At 50.9% G+C, this 18,783-nt stretch overlaps 6 protein-coding genes across 6 annotated transcripts; 3 read left to right on the top strand and 3 right to left on the bottom strand.

Annotated features, from left to right (window-relative positions):
- Nucleotides 1-494: 494 nt before the first annotated feature.
- F4813DRAFT_378873 (heme peroxidase) lies at nt 495-1,603 on the top strand (the record flags this gene model as incomplete). Its single annotated transcript, XM_049245386.1, has 2 exons — nt 495-957; nt 1,017-1,603. The coding sequence occupies 2 exons, from the start codon at nt 495-497 to the stop codon at nt 1,601-1,603; spliced, it is 1,050 nt and encodes a 349-aa protein (XP_049103281.1).
- A 583-nt stretch (nt 1,604-2,186) lies between these two features.
- F4813DRAFT_347160 (ATP11-domain-containing protein) lies at nt 2,187-3,697 on the top strand. Its single transcript, XM_049241925.1, has one exon. It carries the CDS (start codon nt 2,302-2,304, stop codon nt 3,307-3,309), a length of 1,008 nt encoding a protein of 335 aa, XP_049103280.1. The 5' UTR covers nt 2,187-2,301; the 3' UTR covers nt 3,310-3,697.
- A 21-nt stretch (nt 3,698-3,718) lies between these two features.
- On the bottom strand, nt 3,719-5,735 carry F4813DRAFT_385847 (acetyl-CoA synthetase-like protein; the record flags this gene model as incomplete). The annotated part of the gene is made up of 4 exons (XM_049246315.1): nt 3,719-4,053; nt 4,152-4,752; nt 4,848-5,488; nt 5,633-5,735. The coding sequence occupies 4 exons, from the start codon at nt 5,733-5,735 to the stop codon at nt 3,719-3,721; spliced, it is 1,680 nt and encodes a 559-aa protein (XP_049103279.1).
- Nucleotides 5,736-6,600: 865 nt separating this feature from the next.
- F4813DRAFT_225069 (alpha/beta-hydrolase) lies at nt 6,601-9,145 on the bottom strand. The gene is made up of 2 exons (XM_049239847.1): nt 8,955-9,145; nt 6,601-8,892 (listed from the first exon to the last, which is right to left on the bottom strand). Exon 2 carries the CDS (start codon nt 8,859-8,861, stop codon nt 6,696-6,698), a length of 2,166 nt encoding a protein of 721 aa, XP_049103278.1. The 5' UTR covers nt 8,862-8,892; nt 8,955-9,145; the 3' UTR covers nt 6,601-6,695.
- A 1,022-nt stretch (nt 9,146-10,167) lies between these two features.
- On the top strand, nt 10,168-14,925 carry F4813DRAFT_347153 (AAA-domain-containing protein). The gene is made up of 3 exons (XM_049241923.1): nt 10,168-10,603; nt 10,681-14,074; nt 14,152-14,925. The coding sequence occupies exons 1-3, from the start codon at nt 10,435-10,437 to the stop codon at nt 14,885-14,887; spliced, it is 4,299 nt and encodes a 1,432-aa protein (XP_049103277.1). The 5' UTR covers nt 10,168-10,434; the 3' UTR covers nt 14,888-14,925.
- A 68-nt stretch (nt 14,926-14,993) lies between these two features.
- On the bottom strand, nt 14,994-17,566 carry F4813DRAFT_225039 (uncharacterized protein). The gene is made up of 2 exons (XM_049239846.1): nt 17,082-17,566; nt 14,994-17,023 (listed from the first exon to the last, which is right to left on the bottom strand). The coding sequence occupies exons 1-2, from the start codon at nt 17,340-17,342 to the stop codon at nt 15,422-15,424; spliced, it is 1,863 nt and encodes a 620-aa protein (XP_049103276.1). The 5' UTR covers nt 17,343-17,566; the 3' UTR covers nt 14,994-15,421.
- Between the last annotated feature and the right edge of the window lie 1,217 nt (nt 17,567-18,783).

Here is an 18,783-nt window from a genome sequence, read left to right as displayed (position 1 = left end):
ATTCCCTCCGCAGGTAAGAACTTTAGTACGTACTACGTATGTAGACCACGGGCAAGCGCGAAAGGAAAGAGTGAGAGAAAAAGATAGGTACCCGTTTAGGGGCCCACTCTAGTAGAAGCCGAGAGAGAACGATGTTAGGGGGGTCGCCACCCAATAGGACGGCTTAGATTCTTTCTTACTAAACATTTCGGGCTGCTTTTCCCAACGACGGAGACTTGCCGTCCTCGGATATCTTTTTCCTGTAAGCCTTTTACATAGAATTGGCCTCTTCCCTCACCGTCCCTCCTTCATCGTTAGAAGGTTATACATAAGCTCTCTCTTGCTTTTTTTTTTCGTTTAATTTCCTTCCCCCGGTTGAACCCAATTGCATTCCTCTGTTGTGCACTAGGAAAGACAACAGTAAGATATCCATCATATCACCCCGCCAATATTATATTTCGTTATGTGTCTAACCCACGACCCTGTAGATGTCGGCCGCAACTGTGTCCCGCCAGATGGCCCGCGCGGCCCTGCGCACCTCCGCTAGAAACACATTTGCTACGTCTTCTCGGCAAGCATTCCGACAGCACGGCCGACGATTTTACTCGTCGGAGTCTCCCAAGACCTCTGGCTCGTCGAGTTTGATCTACCTGGCAGGTGCCGCCGTCGCGGGTGCTGCCGGCTACTACTTCTACACCTCAAGCGCCTCGGGTAGCATTAAGGTGTTCTCTCCCACCAAGGACGACTACCAGAAGGTGTATAACGAGATCGCCAACCGCCTCGAGGAGAACGACGAGTACGACGATGGCAGCTACGGCCCCGTCCTCGTTCGTCTCGCGTGGCACGCCAGCGGTACATACGACAAGGAGACGGGTACCGGTGGTAGCAACGGTGCTACCATGCGATTCGCCCCTGAGGGTGACCACGGCGCGAACGCCGGCTTGAAGCACGCTCGGGACTTCCTTGAGCCTGTGAAAGGTGTGTTGTTCTTTTCAATCCGCCAAGGTTAAGGCCACAGGCTAACACCCAGTTTATAGCCAAGTTCCCCTGGATCACCTACTCCGATCTCTGGATAATTGGCGGTATTGCTGCCATCCAGGAGATGCAAGGTCCCGTTATCCCTTTCCGACCCGGCCGTCAAGACGGAGATGCCGCAGCCTGCACTCCTGACGGACGTCTTCCTGACGCCGCCAAGGGAACCCCTCATCTCCGTGACATCTTCTACCGCATGGGTTTCAACGACCAAGAAATCGTTGCCCTTGCCGGTGCTCACGCCCTCGGTCGTTGCCACACCGACCGAAGTGGATTCGACGGACCGTGGACCTTCTCTCCTACCGTCCTGACCAACGACTATTTCCGCCTACTACTAGAGGAGAAGTGGCAGCTGCGCAAGTGGGATGGCCCCAAGCAGTACGAGGATGTCAAGACCAAGTCGCTCATGATGCTGCCGGCAGACTACGCCCTTATTCAGGATAAGGCAACGAAGCCTTGGGTAGAGAAGTACGCCAAGGACAACGACCTCTTCTTCAAGGACTTCGCTGCCGCCGTTACTAAGCTCTTTGAGCTGGGCGTGCCTTTCAAGCAGGATACCGAGAAGATCACCTTCAAGCCTGTTAATGCTTAAATTTAATAAGATACCATCTAATAGAGTTGAAGGGGACGTGTTAGAAAGACGTCAAGGAGGAAGACAAGGCTAGAGTTAGACCTAGACCGAGAACTAGACCTAGAAGCGATGTCGCATCGTGACTGTCGACGGGAGAACTGACGAGAGCTGTTAAGAGTAGGATACCTGTCCTCGAGCAGGGCTTTGATTGAGCTATGTACTGTTTCCATCAGCCTAGTCATGTATTCAATCTTGTTCATGCGAAGTTTAAGAGCTGTATAGTTATATCAATGAAGTGTTCCTATTCCTATATCCATTCCATGTGTTAGTTATTATGTGTTAGGTAGTCTTGTTTGCTTACCGGGGTAAAGTTAGAGGGAAAAGAATCCGGGAATGATTGAAATAGAGATGTTTTAATATTTTAATAGGTCGACTCTCGCAGCAGACGTAATGGAGTTCTTTTTTGTTCTCCACTGCCGCGCGGTGACTAGGTTATTAGGTATGTGTTAGGTACTGTTGTATGTACCTACGTACTATGCCTTGGTTATCCGCGATTTCTACGTCCGAAGTTCAATTTTAGCTTCGTTTTTAATTCTACACTTAACCACCACATCCTTGGAACCCGCCAATCGGTGAAGCGTGGTAATCTTTTCCACGGTCTTTTCCTCCTTTTTCTTCTTTTCTGCTTTTCTTCTTTTCTGCCTGCCTAGTCTTCCCCAATGGCAACGGCGCGCGTTCCGGCCCTGCGCAACCTCATCGGCCGGCGGCAACCATTCCGTCTGCCGGGCCAGCAGCGCCGCTGGGCCCAGGTCCACGACGTGCGCTTCGTAGCCACCACCCAGGCCGCCCGCAGCGTCACCGAGAAGTACCGCGACAAACTCGACCGCAAGGCCCGCGAGGAAGGCCTGCGCGATATCGGCGAGCTGAAAGAGGCGTATAAGGACCGCATCCAGGAGCTTAAGAAGAAAGATAGCGTTTCGGTTCCCGGGCTCGATGCGCTGCTTGCGGATGAGCCTGTGCCGGCGCAGACACGGGCTGGGAATGGGAATGGGAATGGGAATGGGAATGGCATTACTCAGAAACCACCACCGCCGCCGCCGCCACCGTCGTCGTCACAACCGCAAGTTCCACCCGCTAGCACGGGACGCACAAACGCCGCCGTAAAGCCGCTCTCCGAAATCCTCGACCTGCCGAAAGCCCGGGCGCTCCCGGAGAAAGAACTCGAGGCGGTATGGCGGCTGCGGCACGCGTCGTCGCCGCACTCGCTGTGCGCGGTGATCCCGAGGGCGACGTACGCGAGGCTGGAGGCGACGGCGCGGCGCCACCCCTGCTTCGTGCTGCCGGTGCCGCGGGGCGCGGACGTGGGCGCGGAGATGCACTTCCTGCAGTGGGTGTTCGACGGGCCGTCGCGCACCGCGACGGTGCTGTTCACGCAGCTGGCCGAGTACAAGGCGCGCGGGGAGTGGGCGCAGCCGCACACGAGCGTCACGCACTACGTCGACGAGGGGCTGGCGGGGGCGCTGATGGTGGGGAGCGTGGTGGACGGGCGGGGGGCCAGCGTGCAGGATGCGAGGTGGCTTGTTATGCTCATGCAGCGGTTTTACGGCGGGGAGGGGACGGGAGGGGACAAGGATGGGGGGAAGAGGAGGTTGTTGGAGGAGTTTGGACGGGGGGATGGCGGGTTTAGCGTCGAGAGGCTGTTGGAGGAGAGTGAGAAGTTGGGTTGAGTTTGAGGGGGTGGGGGAGGGGAGGGAAGGGAAGGGTATTGTAAAGATGTATCGAATGGGACTATTACGAAACTATATGCCACAAGATATGACAGATTACGCCAGACAACACGGGGACGGCGTGTATTCAAGACTGGGTTAGACGACAGATAACGTTGCTCACGGATAGACAAAGGGAAAGGGGGGCCTGTAGCTGGCTCAACTGTATAATTATCTGTATAAATGCTATATACATGGGGTATTCCAGAATCTCAATAGAGAGAGAGAGAGAGAGACAGTCCCACGCCTGGCTTTACATGCCGATCTTGTCTTGACATATTTCTACCTTCTCTTTCTATTCTACTAATAATAACCATCGCCCCCTTATATACCGCCACAGTAGCTTCTTCCCCCCCCCCCCCCCCCTCTATCATAACTTGGGCCCCTCAGCCCTCTGGTCCTCTTTCCGAGCCTCCTCCTTCAACACCCGCCGCAGCAGCTTCCCGCTAGCATTCTTCGGCACCTCGTCGACGAACCGCACGCCGCCGCGCAGCCTCTTATGCTGCGCGACGCGCCCTTCGACCCAAGCGATAAGCTCTGCGGCCTTGGCCTCGTCGCGCGCGATGTTGGGACGGAGGACGATGTACGCGCGCGGGACCTCGGTCTCGCGCACCTTGTCGTGCGCCGGTACGACGCATGCGTCGGCAATGTCGTCGTGGCCGAGGAGCACGGACTCGAGCTCCGCGGGGGCGACTTGGAAACCCTCTGGGCGGGCGTTAGTTGGACCGAGGCTATATATAGGGGTATATATATATATACGACAAGGGAGGGCAATAGGAATAGGAAAACACGTAACGACTTACTATACTTGATCAACTCCTTCAACCGATCCGTAATATAAAAATTCCCCTTCTTGTCGACATAGCCGATGTCCCCCGTCTTGAAGAAGCCGTCCTGGCTAAACGTATCCTTCTGCAGCTCCGGCCGATTCCAGTACCCGGGGAACACGTTGGGGCCGCGGAACCAGAGCTCGCCCTCGCCGTCGCCGGGGCCCTTTTCGGCGCCCGTCTCCACGTCGACGATCTTGGCCTCGACGTTGGGCAGCAGTTTCCCGCAGGACCCGTTGAACCGCTTCCAGTCGGCGATCTGGCCCTTGGTGACGGCGGGCGCCGTCTCGGACAGCCCGTAGCCCTGCATGACGGGGATGCCGAGGCGCGCCCACACCTGCTCGACCAGTTGGCGGCCGAGGGGGGCTGCGCCCGAGTTCATCCATTTTATGCTGGAGAGGTCGTATTTCGAGACGGAGGGGTGTTTGGCTAGGGCGAGGACGACGGGGGGTGGGATGGCGACGAAGGTCACGCCGAAGTCTTGGATTACCTGGCAGAATTTGTCGAGGTCGAATTTGGGCAGGACGACGACTTGGAGGCCCATGAATATACTCTGGAGGGCTATGCATGTGAGGCCCTTTGGCGTGTGAGTGTTGATCTAAAGCACGTTTCTCCTTTGTGATATATATAGAAAGAGAGAGAGAGAGGGTAGGTGTTATTTATATCACTTACATATACGTGGAAGAAAGGCAGCACCGCGATCTGCCTATCGCCCTTCCCGTCGATCCCCCCCGAGTGGTGAATCCCGTTGAAAACATCGCAATACCCCAGCTGCGCAAGGTTGGAAGCGATGTTGTAATGCGTGAGCATGACGCCCTTCGGCAGCCCCGTGGTCCCGGAGCTGTACACGAGGAACGCGGTGTCCTTCTTAGGATCGATGCGCGGACGCAGCGATAACCCCAGCAGTCCCGAGCTCCCGCGTATCTCGGTAAAGTGCTTGAACTTGCCCGTCGGGTCCCTCGCGTCGCCGAGCAGGATGATGCGGTCCTCAGACAACCCGATGGTCTTGGCGGCCTCGAGCACGGTCGGCAGCATGGGAACCTGCGTCACGATGCCCGCGACCCGCGAGTCTTTCATCTGGTACGCGAGCTCCTTCGCCGTGTACGTCGGATTGGCAGTCGAGCAAGCGCCGCCGGCCCAGTGCACGCCGAAGAACACGGGCGGGTAGTCTATGCTATTCGGCGAGAAGAAGCCCAGCACGTCGCCCTTCTTGAACCCCCATTGCGACTTGAGTCCCTTGCCGAACTCGAGAGCCGTGCTGCGGGCCTGCGCCCACGTATACGAGCGTCTTGTGTCGGGGTCGATGTATATTTCTACCAGCCCGTGTTAGATATATATATATATATATATCTCCTTCTCACATATCTTACATATGTATATATATAAGTGAATCGATAATGAGTGTGGATAACTAGTAGCTAACTATAATAAACGTGGATGTTTTTTTATTTACTTACCCTTATCTTCCGCGAACGCCCTATCCTTCCTCTCGAACACGAGCTGCCACAGGTCGACCTCCGGGATCTGTAACGGCTGGTGGAAGGACTTGATAACAACCATGATGATATGATGATGACAATGATGACGACACTACGGGAACCCCGGGAGTACCTAGATAAGCAGAAATAAAGACTGGTTAGATTTGTATTGGTATTGGTATGTATGTAGGTAGTAATTAAGTATGTACGTATATCCAAGCTCAAGCCGCTTGAAACCAAAATAGTTGTTAAGTTTAGGTAAAGGAAATCGACGAAGCTAATCGGTGAACGTAAAGCTCCCGCGGTTAAAGCTCCCGAGGTTGTTAGTAGCGTCAGACAGAGGAACCGTGGGAAACCGTGGAGTTCCCCCTGGGATCCATTCAGAACCCCGTCCCCCTCCCCGAGGCGATACGCATCCCATGTCAGTTGAGTGGAGTCTGCTGGGGTGGGAATATTGGCCTAGAGATATTATTAATCGGGGTTCGCGATCCCTGACCGGAGATGATCTTCCTGTCCCCGTTGTAATACTACGTTTCAAGCTATCTTAGATGGTTTCCTGGTGCCCTGACTCGCCTCTGATACACGTTGAATATGGTACCGAGGACTAATTGTGTAAAACTAAGTCTCAAGTTAGCACGTGCGTATAGGTCTTTTTTGTAAACACAGATGATGGAAATAACCCTTATCTCAGATGGCTTGGCCATGGGGACCCCAGATCATGCGGAGGAACCAGAACACTAATCCTAGAGGAGACAAGCTTCAATGTGTCGCTGTGGGGAACATGGAGAGAAGTTGGAGTTGCCGACCAACCGGCCAACTTGAAGATATTCAGAACAATAATTACAATGTACATATATAGTATAAAATGAGAACAAGATATTATATATACTCTATGTGACCTATTTGTCTCCTCTTATATACGTCTAAATATAAATATATATAGCATATCATACGCATCAGCCAATATGTAATCGTCTCCGTACCGTCGTATATTCGTGCCCAAATGTAGAAATCAAAGGGGGTATCATGATCCCATCGAGGATTACGCCGAATCGCTACTCGACTGCTCAGCATCTTCATTATCCGTCCCGGCCTTTTCTGGCCGTACCCACGCTGCGACGTCTTCGCAGCCTTTCGGTATTTTGCATTTGTCTCTAACATCGCAAGTCTTCCATAGAACTTCCCGAATCTCCCCAAAAATCTGTTCCACCGCGTCCATCGCCCAAATAACATCCAGGTGTTCGTAGTCTGGTAGTAGTTTGCTGTGAACTACTCTGACGTGTGGTTCTCTTCCTTTCTCGAACCGTCGCAGAAGTTTCTTCCCGTCTACGAGATTATCTTTTCCGGCTACCCATAGCGCAAATGGACATACCTTCTCGTTGTACCACGCGGTGGAGCCCTTGGGTTTCTTGTGCTGTTCTCTATTCATGGTTTGTAGTATAGAGCTTCGGCGCTTGCTTGCTGTTTCGGCGAGAGGTCCATCTGTCCCATCCTCGCTCTCCTCAATCCGCCACTCTTCCTTAGTAGAGAGTATGCATTTATGTTTGGCAAAGCATTCCCTGCCTAACCACCAGCGCATAGATTCGGCGCTCACGTAAACGGGAGCAAACTGAAACATGCGATCCCTTAGGCCACGATCCCAGCGAATATCCGTCCAGTCGAATAAGAACGAGAATACGGTGTATCCAAGCTGTCCGTAGATGCTAGAAGGTAGGATAGAATGCATGGTCATCATAAGAGGAATGAATGCGTGGATACCGAACATAATCCGGAAGAGGCCCGGCGATATTACGCGCATGAATTTGAAATACATTTTGCCAATCAGCGGCCCGGCATAGGCTGCTGGTGCGAGGGCGCAGAACACGGTGAGCTTCTCTCCCAGCTCGGGACGCTGCTCTTTCGCTAAGGCTACGAGCGTTTCTGTCGTGCCTTGTGAGTGACAAATCAACCCGATCTTCTCGAATCCAGTCTCATACAATACTCGTGAGACTAACGCAGATAGATCAAACACCCCCATCTGCCTAATATTCCAGCACCACATACGAGGATCTGAGTAGTCGAGTAAGGTGTGCTTTGGGCTGAAACCACATCGATTGTTTCCTAGCCATACGTCATAGCCCGATTTGCACAAGTAAAATGCTAACGAATCGTCGTCGTTGACGCAGTAGGCGCCAGAGCTTTGAAGCAGACCGTGCATCAGTAGTACAGGAAACTTACGCTTCTGGTTTGGGTCCCTTGATACTTTTCTATTGTCGCCCGTGAACAGTTCTGGACCTCGGTAGGACCGTTCCTGATCCCCCAACCTGGTATACTCGCGGGGATCGTAAACGTGCCACAGGTCAATAATGAATCCATCCTCGGTTTGTACTTGAAATTCCTCAATGTCCAAACCAACCCTCCGCGCGTAGTATCCCACGTCGCAGACAACGGGATCCGGCCCACCTTCGGTCGGAATGTAGCCTTCATTTCCCTGAGCGTCCTCTTGATCCGAAGTTCTCCGTGCCTGGGATTGTCGCCTCTTCCAGGCCCTTTCCTGCTTATCTCGTACAGTCTGTCTCCGAACCTCCTCTTCGTAAAAGGGTCTTTTAGCGTAAGGGTCTTGGAAGGTTATGCGCTTCCAGGCCTTGTAACATACTTTAGGTATGTTTGTAAATATGGCGCCGAGAACAATTACTCCTAGGAAGGCGGCGCTAAGAAAAAATGATGTAAACCGAAAGGTCCAGCATTGTATATCGCGAAGTAGAGACGGCGGCCCGTACAAGGGAAGGGGAGGGAAAAGCGGATGCGTATTTGTCGGCGGCGTGGACCTCCGCAGCGAACCCTCGGATGAATTTTGTGCTGCTTCATTATTGGCGTAGGACACCGACCCTAAGCCAGCGACAGCATGAGGCGGTGGGAGGCCATCGTGACTGGCATGATCAATCGCATCTTTAGAAACACCACTTTCTAGTTCCTTTTTTAATATGTTAAGTTTATGCGCTTGCTCAAGAGGGACAGTAGGCAGTCTGTTCCCATCGGCTGTGATAATGACCGGATCCTGTGGCGTCACAAATTGGGCCTCGACGGCAACCGTATCTATGTGTTCGTTATTTTGGGTCGTCTGAAGTGAGAGCTTCTCTGCCTGTTGGGCGAATTTGACGGCTGTTTGGACAGTAGCGGCGCTGGACGGCTCCAACGCAGCCTGGTTATGGTCGGTACTAAGTCCCATTGTGATGTTCAACTATTATAAGTATATTCATCTGGCCTCGAAGGTTATTTGTCAAGTCTTTGTATGAACTCTTTAGACGGAAAGATAATTTACAAATTTTGCGACTTGGATACTGTCAAGTCAAAAATGATGAGTCGTGTACCGAATGGATCGACGTCGCTAAATCTAGGGGTGATCTAGTAATGAGATCTAGCAATACCACATCAGCAGCGAAGCCGCGTCATGGCATTCTTAAAGGCAAGATATTAGGCCGAACCCGGATTGGATTCCAAGGCAGCTAGCCACCAACGAAATGAAGATATATCAAAGTAGGGAGTTGGTGTGCCACTAGTGTAAATCGGTGAATGGCATTAGGATCAAAAGGGGTCACGATAAAAATGGAAAGCGATCGAGGGTAGAATCTTGCCAAGGTAGGTCCCGGAGATCAAGGAATACTACGTCAGTATGCAGGTGGTAGTCTGAATTCCTTGTGTGCTTATTAGATGGTTGATTCCAAGCCGCTGGACACTAGTGAAGATCAAATAAAAGAGAAGGCAGAGGATGGATGCTCCCCCTGACTAGGTTAAACGTTGCGGGTTTAGGACAAAGACATGTGAAAGTGAAGAAAAGAAGGGGACTGTTGCCACTGTATATATATATGGAGGCGAAAGAATACTCAAACATGTGGATTGTTTTATGGTTAGTTAACCTAGTTAACTAATGTTTAATGTTCAGTGCTGGGTTAAACAATTGATGTTGACGGAGGGAACACTAGTCAAGTTAACTCCAGTGTGAAGAACGTGCGAGTTACATATTCCTATAATATAGGTACCTAGGTTAGGTAAGTATAGTTGCGTAAGGAAAGTATAAATGAATAGGTAATATCCATTGGTAAAACTGTACTAAACAAGGCAATCTACAAAGTTCTTGCCTGTAGAGATTAATACATACAGCTGAGATTAATACCAAAGTTACCTACATAAGACGAACACAATTGCATGTGTTTAATAGTTTACTTGAATTGCATTGTAAGTATTATTTCAATTGAATAAAAGAAAACAATGCAATTATACAAGACCATGCACACATTCAATAGAACCTATACTCCTTTTCTTGAAATTTTTATTATTAATTAAGTGAATAGCCGTATGTCACAACAATAGGTACCTAAACTCACATGTGGTAAATACAAAAATACTTTAGGTACTAGAGGGTCCACCGTCACACCATCAGTCGATATCGATAACGTTGGTTTACCTATTCCACTTCTCGTATTATTAGTTGCTGGCCCGTGCACCTGTCGAATATGGACAATGCCTCGGTCAAAATTATACATACTGACATAGCAGGTGTAAGCAACCCGAAGAAGCGAAGAAGAAGAAAAAGGTATACGACGCGACGGAATAATATATGTACCCGTGGGGTCTTATGAGTTGTCATCCTATCATTCATCGACCTTGTCAAATAATTGTCCTCTAGAATTCCACTTTCCTCTATGCGCGACACCTCGCGACTTGCGGGGCCCTGATCCGCCTTAATGATTTCTATCACGGCGTACCGCTCCTTAAGATTCTAAAAGCCATACGTCGCGAACATGGCTACTCCGACTCGCGATCCAGGTGCTCATCGAAAGCGAAGGCGGAGGAGAAGGCAGGATAAGCCTGCCTTACCAGCAAAGCTCGTGCTAGACAATCATATGAAAGGAGATGTTGGCATATTATCCAACAACCTATTCGTTGATTTGTTCCCTCACTTACAAGACGGTGAGTGTCTCGAGGGGATGCTTAGGCCCTCTGCACGTAGCCGTGTCGAAAGCTAATAAAGACCTAACGTGATACAGATTCGGGTGAAGATCAGACCAGTCAACCTCTCAACGTTCAACATGTTGCTATTGCCCCGTGGACACCGTCTCCGAATCCTCAACGAACAAATTGGACTATAGTCCCGATCGCTAAATCCACCTCCCTTACCGATTCTACAATCCAATTCTCTCCTTCGTCCCTTGCCCTGCAAAGTTTTGCGACGATATTGCAGCAGGTTGCACCCTCGAGGCTTTCTGGCCATAATAGAGGCGGTATTGAAGTTCTGGTCTTAGACGTGGCAACCATCCCCTTGGATACTGTCTTTGTACACCTCGAAAGTGACTTGGTGAAGAGACTTGAGAATGGAGAAGGGACTTTCTTTAACGATCATCTATCTGCTGAAAAGAAAGCGGTCGCGGGTCCTGATGTATCGACGGATCGCCTCGCTGCTGCGTTGCGTGTAGCTTTGGGGACCTTGAGGATTGTTCATAACGGAGACCTATTCCCCTTACCATTGCCTCCACATTCTATCACACACGTACCTCCTACACCCGGCAAGGTAACACTTTGCGAGCCTGTAGCACAAGGCATCCTAGCACCAACTACCAAGATCGTTTTGACGAGGGGTCACACTCAGTCGAAGCAAGTTCGAGGCGCCATTACCTCGCCCCAGGCTTTAAATAGCGTTGACCAGGATGGTGAGGACACAGCAACCGACCAGTTCTATTCCGCTACCGAAGAACGAGATAAGGCGGATGGTCCGAGCGAGACGTCGGATATTATAACAGATGTTGACACGGAAATTTCAGAACCTGAGAATGAAGATGAACTGTCCGACGATTCACTTGACGAGATCATCTCTCTTCAAGCTCCATCGTTGCCACCTACAAATGCTAGCGGCGTCTCTACCATGCAGCCAGGAACGCCACTAACACTTGGGCGCGGGAGGATTGGCAACGGCGTGAATACCCCCTCGGTCTTCTCTAGTTTTACTGCTACAACCGCTCGCCAAGATCGTCCCAAGGGTCGCCTTTTCAAGGCTCACGGCTTGATGAGCCAAATACCATCAGAATTACTTCACCCTAAACCAACAGCCGAAGACGATGAAGAAGTAAGGGTATACGTAGATATCATCTCTCTAACTAGGATAGGGTGCTTCTCTGGGGATTGGGTCCGACTCGAGGCTTCAGAGGAACCTCCCGCAAACGGAATTGGCTTGTTCGGCCTAGGTAGCTTCGGACAACCAGGGGAAGAAGAGTCAGTATGGCGACCAGCTAAGATATATGGGCTTCCGGAGGGGTATTCACATAGGCCCATGACCAGAATCCCAAGCTCGAGACACGATGTAAATAATCGAAGACCTTCGTTCTTTGACTCCAAAGTTCCAACGCATACTGGACCGGGTGCGTATATGTCGCCCCTCTTGCTCGCAAACCTAGAGGGCGCGCCTTACGTTCGCATATCTCCGTTGAAAAGAATAGCTCAGCCTCCGAGGCCAGGCCAGGCAAAAATCACCGGATCGACCCGCCCTCCCTACGCTCGCGATGTTACTCTTCAGCAAATACGGACGCCCGTCTCTTCCGAGAAAGCTCTTCAGACAGCTATATTCGGTGGACTCAAGGATCATTTCGCGCGAAGTATTCGCGTAGTCAAAACTGGCGACTTAGTTGGAATTCCAATTGACACGCAACTCGGACGTACCCTCCAGGAATCAACAAATACCGGTGATGGCCTCGTTCTCGACGACGTCGTAGCTCTTACGGCTTCAAGCAAGTCCGGTGCAGTAGCAGCATCAAAACCGGACGCCGTCGCTTGGTTCAGAATCGCTCACATAGAGCGTCAAAAAATAGAACCTGTCGACGAAGAGGACGACGGGGATATTTGGGGTGATGTAGCTTGTGTTGACAGCTCTTCGACTCAGATTGCCCAATCTGGCGGCACTACGAGTTGTCTCCCAGGCACGAAAGATAGCAATTGGCCTTACTATTTAGGCGTTGAAGAGGCTCCTCGACCTACATCTAGTATCCTGTCTTCGGTAGCACAGCCTCAAGCGAGGTTTACCCCGCCCCTGAGACGGCGATTGAGAGAGCTGCTGGCGGCTGCTACGAGTAAACGAGCTGTTCATCTTAAAATGCCCCCGGTTGCTGTTCTTCTCGTATCAAACCAACGCAACATAGGCAAGGCCACTTTGGCTACCAATGCTTGTGCAGACATTGGTCTACATACATTCACTATCGATTCTTACGATGTGGTCAATGAGAGTGGAGCTGGAGGGAGCGATGTCAAAACTGAAGGCCTCCTTAAGGCGCGAGCAGATCGTGCCATGAGTTGCGGTCCGGAATGCTGTGCTCTGCTTATTCGACATATCGAGGCTCTCACAGCCGACAGGATGGTAGCTGCAATGAAGGAAGTACTCGGTGAAACTAGAGTATTAATTGCGACGACAACCGAAGTAGACAAGGTGCCGGACGGAATCAGGGGGCTCTTTACCCACGAGCTCGATATGAGTGCTCCTGATGAAGGCGAACGTGAAGGCATTTTACAATCCATCATACAAAACCGAGGGGTATCTTTAGCCCCCGAAGTTGAGCTAAGTGGAGTCGCTATTAAAACGGCAGCTCTAGTTGCTGGCGATCTGGTTGATGTGGTTGAGCGTGCGATAGTCGCACGTGACTCACGCCTGGAGAAACTATCGATGAAGGCTTCGAACGGCAATTCGATCGTCACCGTTCGCGATGTACAAGTGGCAGGAGGTTCGTCTGCGAGGTGTCTAACGAAGGCTGACTTCGAAATCGCTGTGGACGCGGCACGGAAGAACTTCGCAGACGCAATTGGCGCACCGAAGATTCCGAACGTCACCTGGGACGATGTTGGTGGTCTCAGCAATGTCAAGGAAGCGGTGATGGAGACCATCCAGCTTCCGTTGGAGAGGCCAGAGTTATTTGCTAAAGGAATGAAGAAGCGTTCCGGCATCTTGTTCTACGGCCCACCCGGTACGGGAAAGACGCTGCTAGCAAAGGCAATTGCCACAGAGTACAGCTTGAACTTCTTCAGTGTGAAGGGCCCCGAGCTGCTAAACATGTATATTGGAGAGTCCGAAGCCAATGTCCGCCGCGTCTTCCAGCGAGCCCGAGATGCGAGACCCTGCGTTGTCTTCTTCGATGAACTTGATTCGGTTGCTCCAAAACGAGGAAACCAGGGCGACAGCGGAGGTGTCATGGATCGTATCGTCTCCCAGCTTTTAGCAGAACTCGATGGCATGTCCGGGGGAGACGACGAGGGAGGCGGCGTCTTCGTTATTGGCGCCACGAACCGACCCGATCTACTTGATCAGGCGTTGCTACGTCCCGGTAGATTTGACAAGATGCTCTACCTTGGCGTGTCCGATACGCACGAAAAGCAGATCACAATTATGGAAGCCCTGACAAGAAAGTATGTCTTTAATCCAATTATCTTGGCCTTGCACAGGGGAGCAACTCATAATATGCATATGCTAACCTCGCTTACAGATTTACACTCCACCCGTCCGTCTCGTTGCCGACTGTCGCAGAGCACCTGCCCTTCACTTACACGGGTGCCGATTTCTACGCATTGTGCAGTGACGCCATGCTTAAGGCGGTTACGCGACAGGCGTCTCTAGTAGACGCCAAGATTCGGATCATCAACGCGGAGCGGGAGAAAGATGGGCACGGTCCAATCTCCACAGCTAACTTCTTCGACCACCACGCCACGCCCGAGGACGTCGCCGTCATGGTCACAGAGCAAGACTTCCTCGACGCGAATCGGGAACTAATCCCCAGCGTCAGCGCCGGCGAGCTCGCCCACTACGAGCAAGTCCGCGCCACCTTCGAAAACCATGACTCCAAACCTCAGAAACAACAACGACCGCCGTCGTCGCCGCCGCCACCGCCTCAGCCAGAAATAGCCGAGGCTCCCGCGACGCCGGCGTTCCGCAGGCCAAAGTCCCGGTCGATCTCGAGCAACAAGGGCAAAGGCAAACCGACGACACCCACCAGCACCAGCAGCACCAACAGTAAGGGGAAAGGGAAGGCCCTCGCCAACGCCAGCGACGAGGGGAGCGGGAACGAGGCGGGAAGCGCGTACGGTGGGAGCAGCCTGACGAATGGGAGGAGGAGAAGCGGGAGCGCGAGTACGACGACGACTAAGGGGAAGGGTAAAGCACAGGCTTCACCTACAGCGAAGTTTAACCACGGGACGGCGAGCGATGACGAGGGCCTTTACTAAATGGACATTCTGGGTGCCGTCAAAAAATTGTGAGGGGGGGGAGAGGGAGGGATAGAGGGAGGAAGGGAGGAAGGGGGTTATATATATAGATGGTAAGAGTAGTAGTAAGTAGTATAGTAGTATAGTATATCCGGAAGGGTATTTATAGGTAGGTTACTAGGTTAGGTTAGTATAAAAGAGAGAGATATATATATCTACTGTTAACTATTAAGTATTAACTATTATAATAACGTGCCACTAGTCTAAGAAGAAAGAAGAAAAGGAAGTGTTCCCGTCGTCGATACAATAATAAACAGTTACCGTGTACCGCTATTAAAGTTCTCGCAGATTAAGATGATAATAATAATAATAATAATCGATAGTTGGTCTTTATTTATTTTGTCTTCTCCTTCGCAAATTTGGTATCTAATTAGCACCCCCGCCCCTATGGTCTGCTGAAAAGCAGTATTAAGTGGAAAGTGGAAGTGGAAAGTGAAAAGTGAAGTGAAAACTCGCCGGCATCGTCGACGTATTGAATGCTATAAAGTTGATTGATTATTTCTTGGCTTCAACTTTTCCCTTTCCCTTGCCTTCCTCCTCATCCGTCTCCTCCTCATCGTCGTCGTCGTCGTCGTCGTCGTCCTCTTCTTCATCCTCGTCTTCATCCTCGTCATCGTCTTCTTCCTCTTCGTCCTCGCCCTCCTTTTTCTCCTCTTCGTCGTCGTCGTCCTCCTCATCTTCACTATCTTCCTCCTCCGTACTAGTCGCCTCGGGAATCGCCTCGGCCTTCTCGATCTCGGCGATTTCCTCGGGAGGCACCTCCTCCACGACGGCACCGTGGAGAAGTTCGGTTATGTTAGGAGTCGCGCCGGTGCCGTCTGCCCTCCACGACCCGGTTGTCGGGCTTTGCAGCATGGGGCGCAGCACGTCCTCTTCCGTCGGGGTAGTCTCGCGCCATGACGCTGCCGTCGGCGACCGCAGGGCCGCTTCGCCTGCCGATATTTCCTTATCTTTATCCGATATCTTCAGCTTGCTTAGCTTTTCGGCAGCCGAGCGGGTTGATATCGTAGCCTTAGGCTTAGCCAATGTAGAAGTAGTTCTAGATGATGTAGTCGTAGTCTTAGGCTTGATCGGGACTATTTTAGGAGTCGTCTTGGCAGGAGTAGCTTTTGAGGGAGTTGCTCTTGAAGGAATTGTTCTCGAAGGAGTTGCTTTCGACGGGGCTGCTTTCGAGGGGGTTGCTTTGGAAGTCGTTACTTTAGGCTTGGATACTGCCGCTGCCGCTGCCGCCTTAGCTCTGGACGAGGCTGTAGTGGTAGTAGTGGTGGTGGTGGCCTTCCTAGCACTAGAGCTAGTACTGGCGGTGGCAGTGGATTTCTTAACGTCCTTGGTGTCCGTCTTCTTGATAACCCTGGTTTCTGGCTTCTTGACCTCTTTGGCCTCTGGTTTCTTAGGATCCTTCTTTTCTACTTTCTTGACATCCTTGGTGTCGGGCTTCTTGGTATCTTTGCTCTCGGGTTTTTTAGCATCCTTACTGTCTACTTTCTTGGTGTCCTTGGTGTCTTTGGCATCTGTTTTCTTGGTATCTTTGGTGTCCTTGACAGCCTTGGTGTCCTTCGTATCCTTGACGCCCTTTGCTTCAGTAGTATCGGGTTTCTTAATATCCTCGGCTTCTGATTTTTCGGTAGTCTTGCTCACCAACTCTTTGGTTTCCTTGAGCTCTTCCTTAGGCTCCTCCTTGTTCTCCTTGGTGTCTTTGTCGTCTGACTTCTTAACGTCCTCGCTCTCCTTAGCGTCCTTATCTTTCTTCCCGTAGACCTTAGCTCGCAAGCTATCCAGATGCACCTGCTTCGCTTTCGCCGCGGCCTCCTCAGCAATACTACGGACGGGTTCGGCGGTGCTAGCTGCTTTGGCTGCTACTCCGGATTTGCTTGTGGATGACGCTGTTGCCTTCGTCTTATCGTTTTCGGGTAGCGGTGGTGGTGCGGAAGCGCCCGCCGCAGGGGCAGGGGTTGATTTGGCGGCTGGCTTCTTAACTTTAGGGGCAGGTGGTGGAGGCGCCTGACTCTTGGGCGGGATGGTGAAGTCGTCGTAGTAGATGGTGACATTTTGTTTCAGTTCGCCGTACTCGTTCCACTCCTCGATCTCTACTAGATCCTACGCGACCACTTCGTTAGTGGTATATTTAAGAAGCTTATATTCGTAATCGACTTACGCCTAAAACCAGGCCCATTTGTACCAGACCGGGAAGCTTGCGTTGTCGTCCAGATGCATCCTTGCCAGCCCTTCGACTCCATATCATACGTGCCTTATCATCAACAGCGATATCCAGGGCCTTGAAGGGCACCTTATTGGCTCTTAGGATGGTCTCCAATCGCGAAGTAGCCGTCACGATGTGAGAAGACCCGGCCGTAAGAGACGTGTAGATATATAGAGCGGGGTCGGTCGAGTACGTCGCGGCCCCGGTGTCTGCCATCGTGTCGCAAATAATATTATCAAGTTTTCGAGGGGATTGAACGGATAAAAGAAGAATGGGGAAGGAGAAGGAGAAATCAAACTTATAAGTCTTTGAAGGTTGAGAATGGGATGCTCCTGGTTCGAGGTCGGAAGAATGAGAGAACGAATCCCCTGGATCAGATAACGATAGACGGCCTAATCGATAGCACGTTTAGGAGGTTTAGGAGGTTTAGGAGGGTTAGGACATTTCACCCGTGCTCTATGTATTGTACATACATATTGTACCAGCTACCAGCCTGCCGGCACGAGACCGCTAAAGGCTAAAAGCAATTGGCGCAAGGTCTAAGTTTTGATTGGGCGCTCGTACCTGAATATGACTTCATAACATAATTGAATAAGGTTTGACGTTTAAGGTTTAACTGCATATGTGCAGCTTTACCGAAACCTTGGGATTTCTATTATTGTTGTTTAAATATCTGATAACGAGTTGTACGTAGTATGTATCAAACTTAAATACCTACAACTTAAACAAGAATGAAAGGTTGGCAATTCGAGCATTTCCAATTGAGGCTGTTCCTCGCAAAGTGTACGATGTGAGTATCGGAGTATCAGACATCGAGGGTAATGTAGTAACATATAAATTTAAGACAGTCTCTTATAAAGTAGAATATCTATGTCATTACGTATTAGCCTTGATTAGGGGACGGCATAAATCTAAATTATTATATCATATTTCACTTGTTCTAAGTAACCACTCTTTAAAATCAGAGGCTATAATTAAGGGTTAGAATCGTAGGTGCCGTTTGGCGGAATGTGGTGGTTGTTAAACACTATATTCTACAACAATAAGAGACAGGGGAATCAAGTATCGTCTCGCCATGTCTTTGCGTCCGCAGTATACGAGCAAAACGAGTTCGTGAACAGCTACCAGCCTTTTGACGTTTATACTCCGGCAGGGAGCGCATGCATGCATCCTAAGTTGAGTGCTAAGCCTTGTCGGTTTGAAAAATAAGAAGAAGAAAATAAGATGTTTGCGTAATTCGCTCATCCCGAAGGAGGTGGCTCGGTCTGCCCGCGGTACCGGTTCCGTGGGAGAAGTCCATTGCAGAAAAATAATGGAAACGGATCAGTCAGAAATATGTATAACCTAGGTCTTAATATAACAGATTCTCACCGTGTCCCCGAAAGCTCGTTAGTTCCATTTCTTCCGGGTATCTGCAGCAAGGGATCCCTGCGCGTACATCCGGTGGGTTGCAGCAAGCAAGCCTACCAGCCTACGAGGCTATCATGTATAAGGAATATACTATAGTCTATTGGCTGCTGCGTTAAACTATAGCCGTGGCTTGAGCCTCCCCCCTACGTAGGTACCTGTGGTATGTCTCCCTTTTTATCCTATGTGGCACAGACACAGGCACAGGCTATGAGGTTGCTCGCAGATCAACTCCTTTTCGAACTAGGTA

This window comes from Daldinia decipiens (assembly GCF_022478715.1).
Source record: "Daldinia decipiens strain CBS 113046 unplaced genomic scaffold F4813scaffold_4, whole genome shotgun sequence".
Lineage (NCBI taxonomy): Eukaryota > Fungi > Ascomycota > Sordariomycetes > Xylariales > Hypoxylaceae > Daldinia > Daldinia decipiens.
The sequence above is the reverse complement of the archived record's forward strand: the minus strand, read 5'-3'. Positions and strand labels throughout refer to the sequence as shown.

Coding starts and splice junctions, on each gene's coding strand:
- F4813DRAFT_347160 (XM_049241925.1), top strand. CDS start 2,302: ATGGCAACGGCGCGCGTTCCGGCCCTGCGCAACCTCATCGGCCGGCGG.
- F4813DRAFT_225069 (XM_049239847.1), bottom strand. CDS start 8,861: ATGGGACTTAGTACCGACCATAACCAGGCTGCGTTGGAGCCGTCCAGC.
- F4813DRAFT_347153 (XM_049241923.1), top strand. CDS start 10,435: ATGGCTACTCCGACTCGCGATCCAGGTGCTCATCGAAAGCGAAGGCGG. Junction 10,604..10,680: donor GTTCCCTCACTTACAAGACG/GTGAGTGTCTCG, acceptor AACGTGATACAG/ATTCGGGTGAAGATCAGACC. Junction 14,075..14,151: donor ATGGAAGCCCTGACAAGAAA/GTATGTCTTTAA, acceptor CCTCGCTTACAG/ATTTACACTCCACCCGTCCG.
- F4813DRAFT_225039 (XM_049239846.1), bottom strand. CDS start 17,342: ATGGCAGACACCGGGGCCGCGACGTACTCGACCGACCCCGCTCTATAT. Junction 17,024..17,081: donor AAATGGGCCTGGTTTTAGGC/GTAAGTCGATTA, acceptor GTGGTCGCGTAG/GATCTAGTAGAGATCGAGGA.